The sequence below is a fragment of the Hipposideros armiger genome, unplaced genomic scaffold, assembly GCF_001890085.2.
Source record: "Hipposideros armiger isolate ML-2016 unplaced genomic scaffold, ASM189008v1 scaffold_282, whole genome shotgun sequence".
Classification (NCBI taxonomy): Eukaryota; Metazoa; Chordata; class Mammalia; order Chiroptera; family Hipposideridae; genus Hipposideros; species Hipposideros armiger.
Genome location: NW_017731632.1, coordinates 1,628,296 through 1,635,529, shown reverse-complemented (window position 1 = coordinate 1,635,529; position 7,234 = coordinate 1,628,296). Strand labels below are relative to the sequence as shown.

The 7,234-nt window shown below is 57.6% G+C and overlaps 1 protein-coding gene across 1 annotated transcript in view; it reads left to right on the top strand.

The window, feature by feature from the left end:
* The window catches only part of UVSSA (UV stimulated scaffold protein A), a 33,146-nt gene that overhangs the window by 14,259 nt on the left and 11,653 nt on the right, over positions 1–7,234 (top strand). The window contains exons 5-6 of the mRNA XM_019657949.1: positions 3,522–3,628; positions 5,992–6,115. Coding sequence (XP_019513494.1) covers positions 3,522–3,628; positions 5,992–6,115 — 231 coding nt within the window. The remainder of the gene's footprint in view (positions 1–3,521; positions 3,629–5,991; positions 6,116–7,234) is intronic.

The following is a 7,234-nucleotide window of genomic DNA, read 5'->3' as shown; positions in this document are numbered from 1 at the left end:
GGCTGTAGATGAAGCGATTGGGGCTGCCTGGCTGAGTGGCAGCGCCCCGCTCAGGCGAGCCACGCTTCCCAGAATAGACGCGCTGCCGCCGTATCTGCACATCTGCTCCCGCTCTGCGCAGGGCGGCCGGCCGCCAGCCAGCCAGCGACGTGGTGACTGGAAAGTGGGAACGAGTTGTTGTTCCCACTTCCACATAAATGCCGGGGTGAGTGCTGGCCTTGGCACCCTGAGTGCACGGAGGACAGGCTGAGCTGGATTCCGGTTCACTGAGCGGTGACTTAAACATCTGAGAGCTTCTCACTAACGCTGCTGCGAGCGAGACCCACACAGACCCGGAGCTCCTGGTCCCAAGGAGCGGGTGGGGGCGGGGGCGGGAGCTGTGACTGTGATTTCCCATTTCTGCCCCTGTGGCCAGTGCTGTGCACGTACTGTTTTCCTCTTGACGTAGAGGCCCTGTCTTTAAAAAATATTTAAGCCAGTTTAAGTAGGTTTAACTGTTTGTTTTATAGAGTGTCTCTGTCTCGGTTCCGTCTGGAAGCCGGCTGGGATAAATCTTAACCAGATCAATAGTGAGCGTCACTGGGTAGATTTAGCTCCAGCCTTGCTGTTCTCGGCGAGGGGTGATAGTCCTCAGCTGCTACATCCGTTACACTGATAAAAATCCTTTGGAAACTTCTAAATTGCCTGCCATTTAATTAGGTAGCTAAGAGCACCAATTATTTTGTGTTGTGTAATTAACAATAGTAATTCCCCACCAACTACTAAGTCAGAAAAAAATAATTTTAAGCATCCGTCTGTCTAAACTGTCAGCAGCAGGGGTGTGGTAGGTGTGGGGGACGTGTTTGAGCGGCCGAGCGCCACAGCTGCTGTTGTCCTCGCCTGTCACCGGCCTGGTGCGGCAGCCCCATGCTCTTAACAGCGACCCCTCCCCGCTCACCCCCTCCACCCTACCTGAGCTTTTCTGAATGCGTGGGCCGCCTGCTGCCTCTTGACCGGCTTTCCTCGCTAGGGGCCCACCCGCCACCCTACAACGAAGCTGTGACTGCTCTGAGCTGGAGCGTGAGCGCTGGGTTCCTGTAGGCGAAAAGGACAGAGCCAGAGACCCAGGGAATGAAATGTTGGATGCGTCAGGCACCCCAGGGAGGCAGGGAAACTAAATCAGCGATGTGGGGACCTTGTACTCGGCAGGGCTAGTAAACAACCTTCCTGGTGACACGGCCCCCTCCATCACACTGAAGGCCACGCCGCTGCTGCGTGGTGGGGCTGAGAGCAGGGGAGGGGTCTGCACACGGATCCCGCGAGGCCTGGCAGAGCATCTCAGGCCCGGCCTCTCCCTGCCCTGCTGTGCGAACACCTGCGTTGCCGGGCCTTCTCACCCACACGTGTCGTCCCTCTAATTCCAAAAGCAGCCCCTTGAGTGGGTGATGCTGTGATCCCCACCTTACAGATGAAGAGACTGAGTCTGGGGCAGTTGTGTGAGCCCTGGCCTCCCATGGCCGATCTGCCCAAGGAGGGGGCCACCCGCAGCAACCTGGCAGAGTCCTGCCTGCGGAGCACCCAGGGGGCTGGACTGGAGAGCACATGGGAACCACTGGCCCGAGCTTCCTGCCCACACTTGGAGCAGCCGCTGTTCCAGCCAAGAAGCAGTTGTGCCCCATGGGGTGTGATGTCGGCCTATGAGAAATGCGGGGAGCCTCAGTGAGGGTGCGGCTGCGCCCCTCACACCAGCCGCTGAGACCAGCACTGGCCCCGTGTGGTCACCGGGAGGACAGGGCTGTCCATCTGGACCGCACGCAGCACAGACCCCGGCGCCCGGCCTGCGTCTCTTAGGCCGACATCCTGCCCAGGTTGACAGATGTGCCCTTACCTGGCCGCCCGGCTGCCCGCCCAGACCCAGCAGAGCTCTTGACCGCAGCCTCCCCCTGGAAGTGGACCTGCAGGTGTCCCGTTGACCTGTGGTGGTGGCGGCCTCCCCCCACCCCCAGCAGACTGACAGGAGCACTGGAGCAGCTCCCCCGTGAGGCCTGTTCAAAGCCTCCGTGCTGTGCTGTTCAGTCGGATGAGAGCGGGAGGTGACAGCCCGGCGAGGGCATGGCGGCTCGTGGGGCCACATTCTCAGGTTCTCGGTCAGGAGGTTCAGGAGGGCACTCGTGCTCCGGGCCTCAGTGGCACCCAGGCAGGCTTTGCTTGGCTGCGAGGCTTGTCCTTGCCTGAGGGTCTGCGTGCATCCCGTGGCCAGCCCACGCCTCGCTTTCGTCCTCTGCCCTCTAAAGGTGTGTCCCAGCAGCCGGAGATGCACATGAGATACCAGCCAGTGGGCAATTTGCGGGGCCTTCAGGGAGGGCATTAGCATATAAATAGCAGCCTCGATGACGACCATCACAGCTGAGCACGTTTAATTTTTAGTTTATAAGATAGAATGGGGTTTTAAATGCATAGCCATCAAGCGCTGAGAGACAAATGCAGGTGGGAGCTCGCTTGTCTGACGAGGCCTTACATCATTTTTTTTTTAAAGGGAAACACACACATAAACTGAACAAAAGTGATTTCTTAGGTGAAAAGTAATTGAGATTGCGCACCAAGTTAATTAGATCGTACAAAATTTATTTAACGGTCCCAGCTGTATCTCGGGCACGTGGTGGCGGGCATGCTGCTCCCGGGCGAGGTCGCGCTGCCTGTCCCTTCTCAAATAATTAGTGCCTTGCTTCCCTACTCCTGTAAACTGATTGCGTTGTATATTTCAGCCGCTTTATTGCTTGTTTAATTATGATCGCGGAGGCTCATTTTTCTAAATCCTTTTAACTGGGTGAGAATCAGCTTGTAGAAAACGAGCAGAAGGCTGAGGCCGCCCTGTGTCTCCGCCCGGGCAGCCTGCGGTCCAGGGGCCTGCAGGCTCCCAAAGCGCAGGAGGAGTCTGATTGGCTGCAGGGCGCTGACCACCTGCCCAGGCCTTCACCTGTTCGTGGAGGTGGACACGTGCCCCGGGGGGGGGGACAGCCTGGCCTGACCTCATGTCCCCCAGACGAGGGACCAGGTCTGGTTTCATTGCCAGCAGGAAACTCCAGTGCCAGCAAACTGTTGGAGACCAGTTTATAAGTCGCACCCATTTTGAAGATGGCCTTCCTCCAGCTGACGCCCCTAGGGCATAATCTCCTCCCCAGGATCCTTGGGTGTCCCTGCACCCCTGCTCTGCCCCCTCTCACCCCAGTGCTTCCCCTGCCTGGCTCCTTGCTGACTTCTGACCCCACCTGTGACCTTTGGCCTTGAAGGGAAGTTGTCATTGCTGGTGCCTGGAACCGCAGGACAGGCCCCTGAGGAGCGCAGGTGCGGCCTGTTTCCCAGCCGTGCACATTTCTGATGTCTCAGAGGGGACTGTCCCACCTGGAGGCTGGTGGTGCTTTTCCCTGAACTGGCGCTGGATGTGAGCCCTGTGAGCAGGTCATACAGCTGTCACAGCTCCGTGATGTAGAGCTTTCTCTGCCTCTGGATGTCCGCCGTCACTGCCCTTCCCTGACGTGCAGTCTGCGTGGAGCCCGGCGCGGGTTTCTGTGCCCTGGGATCTGACATGGCAGTGGGAGTGTTGGAGCCTGAGTTCAGTGTCGGTGCTGAGGTCTGGCTCTGTGCTGCTGTGAGTGGGTACCCAGGGGCCACACAGTCCTCGTTCGCATGTGGGAGTGCTCGCCAGAGAGCCCTGGTCCTTGGCAGCAGAGTTCTGGCTGGATGCCTGGCCGTGGGGACCCTAAGGAGGGCAGCTCTTACAGACTCGGAGGGCCCCCACCCGGTGTTTACAGAGGATGTGTGTCCTGGACGCGGGTGCTGCCCGGCCAGCTCTGCCTGTGCTGATTTAAGAACAAAGGGGCCAGGGCTCCACGTTTAATCACAGGAATAAACACTTTTGGTTGGGGAGAAAGAGGCATAATTCCTAATAGTTAGCTAAGCAGCTAGATATTTTTTAGGAAATGGAAATTTAATAAAAGTCCCTGGTGAAATTCAGTAGTGGGAGCAATAAGCATAATACTTTATGAAAATGACCCCCATATTTAAACTCTGGCACTGTGTGTTATGCATTGTAGCCCCAGTCCACATCTACCTTTTAGAAAATTAAAACACATAAATTCTGTTTAGTGTTTGATACGCACTGCACAGGCCAGGAGCCGTAATGCCCTAAAACCTTGGGCTGCTTTCCACCTTTCATAAATTCTTGGGTAGATTCTATACAAAAATAATTTTCAGGTCCGTGGCTCATTGTTATTCAAACGTGATTGATTGTCGTCATTTGCTCAGCCCGGGAGTTAAGTGCCCCTGTCATTTCCAAAGAGTATAATTGGGACGTTTCACAGGTCAGCGGTGGAGACAGGCTTCCCTTTTGATCAGTGTTAGACTGATAACAAAAATTACAGTTTCCCGTGATTAATGTCCCCCACGCCTTCGGAGGCAAGGCGGTGGGTTGTACCTAAACAGAGTGCATTAGCATCTGATTATGCCTCCCTGGCTGTGGGCTCCTCCGCAGGCGGGCGGGCGGGTGAGCGGGCCAGAGGCATCCCGCAGGTACCTCCTGATGCGGTCTCACCACCTTGGGCGCAGGGCCGCGGGACTGCTCTGCGGTGGTGGGCAGCTGAGGTGCGCCGTTGGCCTGGTGGCTGGGCTGGTGTGGGTTGAGCATGTGGCCGCCCTCCCTGTGGTCAGCGGGCTGGGCCTCGGGGTCGCAGCTGCAGTTGTGTCCCTCCGGGGCGTTGCTGTCAAGAATGATTTCAGAAGCGAGGGCCTGTGTCAGATGGTTCTGTTTTCAAAGTTTGCCTGTGACAACCTTACCATGCCCCAATCCTAGTGTTTGTGTGACAGGGTCTCCCTTCTGGGCCTTTCCTTCTGTGGGCGGTTGGCAGTGGCAGCAGTGCAGGCATTGCCACTGTGGGGGCAGCGCCCCCTTCTGGCCTGAGAGGGCTGGAGGCAAGAAACTGTGCCCTGGTTGGGCTGAGCCAGCCCCCTGCTGTTCTCTGGCGGTTTGGCAGTGGGCAGGGGGCTTTGGGATGCCTTCCCGCTGTGACCATCTCAGGAAGGACAGATCCCCTTGGGGTTCGCTTCCCACTCTGTCCTGGGTGTGTGTGTGGGGTCACTGAGAACATGGAATGAGGGAAAGGTGAAGGCTGAGCAGACCCTGGAGGATTTTCTGAGCAGGGCTGACCGTGGCGCCTGGTCCTCGCTGTGGGGATGTGTGCGTGGCCATCGGTCACCCAGTAGGGAAGCCCCCCTCCTGTAGGCGGAGTCTTGACCCTCATGAGATGAATCCTCCGTAAGTAGAGGCCCTGCTGCTCTCACTCAGCCAGTGCTGCCCAGGAGGATGGCGTTGGACAAGGGGGCAGCGGCTCTAGTTTTCCGTGTGGTTCCAAGGTGCCCCCGGCTCCTCGGGTGGCTCTGGATTGCCCCCCCCCGACCTCCAGCACAGCATCAGTGACCCCACCACACTCACCTGGGTGGGGGAGGTCACCTCGTCCAGAGGAAATTCTTTGGTGGCTTTTTAACATCACTGTTAAGGACAGAATATTCCAGAAGTGCAGTGGTCATATCAGCACCGCCAGAGGCCTGAGTGGGGAGCTGGCTCAAGAACAGAGCATGGTGCTTTGGCCCAGCTTAAGCTGGATGGTGCCTGCGGCTCAGCCTGGAAGGGAGGAGCTGTCACCTCACCCCAAAAGGCCTTGCCTCTTGAGGGGTGAAATCTGCCGTCTCATCTGCTGTGAGACTGAAGCCATGCCCGTTCCACACGTGTTGGTCACTGAGCAGCTGGGCAGGTTCACCCACCCCAGGGACGCAGAGGGAGGGCACTGCAGAGCTGCGTGATTGGGGGACCGATGGGAAGAGGCTGGGAGACCATTCAGTGTTTCCATCCCGGCTGACACTTGACCCCGGCCTGAACAGAGCACGCCACAGAGGGGCTGAGCCTCGACCTCAGCCTGCTGTGTCCATCCACACACAGATCTGGGGGTGTCTCCACAGACAGCAGCCCTAGGCGCCCAGGACGAGGACGACGAGGACGATGACGATGACGAAGGCTTTGTGGAGGTTCCGGAGAAGGAGGGGTATGAGGCCTGCGTCCCCGACTACCTGTGGCCCGAGGACGGTGAGTGGCAGGTGGGGGTGCTGGAAGGAGGGGCCTGCGGAGGACACTGCCCTCGCCTGTGACCTCACATCCAGAGTCTGTGGTCGTGTAATCCTCCTCCTGTGCCCTGGGTCCTCCCCGAGGCCGCCCTGCAGTGACTCTTGTCACCCTTGCTGGGCAGGCCCTACGGCCACTTCCTGTGGGTACAACCAGGCTGTCCACACGGCAGGACCTCGGAGGGCCTTTAGCTTGGCACACAGGCCTGTGCTGACCTCCCCGCTGGGGAACTAACGGTCTAGCCCTCGGGAGTGAGTGCGGGGCTGGGACAGGTGTCCCCAGAGCAGAGCAAGTGAGGGGTCCTGCCCTCGGGAGGGGGCTGGTGGGCCTGCCGTGTGGGGTGGGAGGGCGCTGAGGCAGGACGCCTCTGCCTCTTGGTGTGGGGTGCAGCCACACGTTCTCCAGGCTCCCCTGCTCCCCAGTCACCATTTCTTGGGGGTGTCACAAGTAAGGGGGTGTCCAAGTAAGGCGGCGTCCCTCCTCATAGTGTATGGAGTCACAGACCCGCGTCTGGTCTAGGACTCTTACTCTGACGGAGCGACGTCAGCTTCAGGATGTGCAGATCCACCTGCGTCAGGTCTTTCCTGTCTGGAAGTTTCTTTTTTAAAAAAATCCTCTAAAAAGCCACACTTGTACCCCAGGACTGTGGCCCTCCAGGGAAGAGGGGTGTGGGCCCATGTTAGGGCTGCCTCTGTGACACCCATGCCACACACGGGACATCTGTTGGGTTGTCAGGAAAGTCATGACACATTTTTGCATTGAAAAACATAGAAAAATACGTCATGACTTTCCCGATGACCCAGTAACATCCAGAGGAAGCAAACAAACAAGACCTGTGGCTTTTGTGGCGAAATAGACAGGTCGATTTGAATGGGAGTGTATAGGATGAAATGTAAATTTGTTAAAAGAATTTAGATGGTTAGACAACTCAAGTGTGAAGACATGACCCATTAGGGTGTCATGCCAAATTAACACAACCAGACTTAACGACCCTCCATTTGTAGAGTCTGTGTTTACTCTCATGGTTGCCATCTGCCGGCGGAGTGACCCCTCCCTGGGTGTTTCCTGCCCTGACAAGCCCGG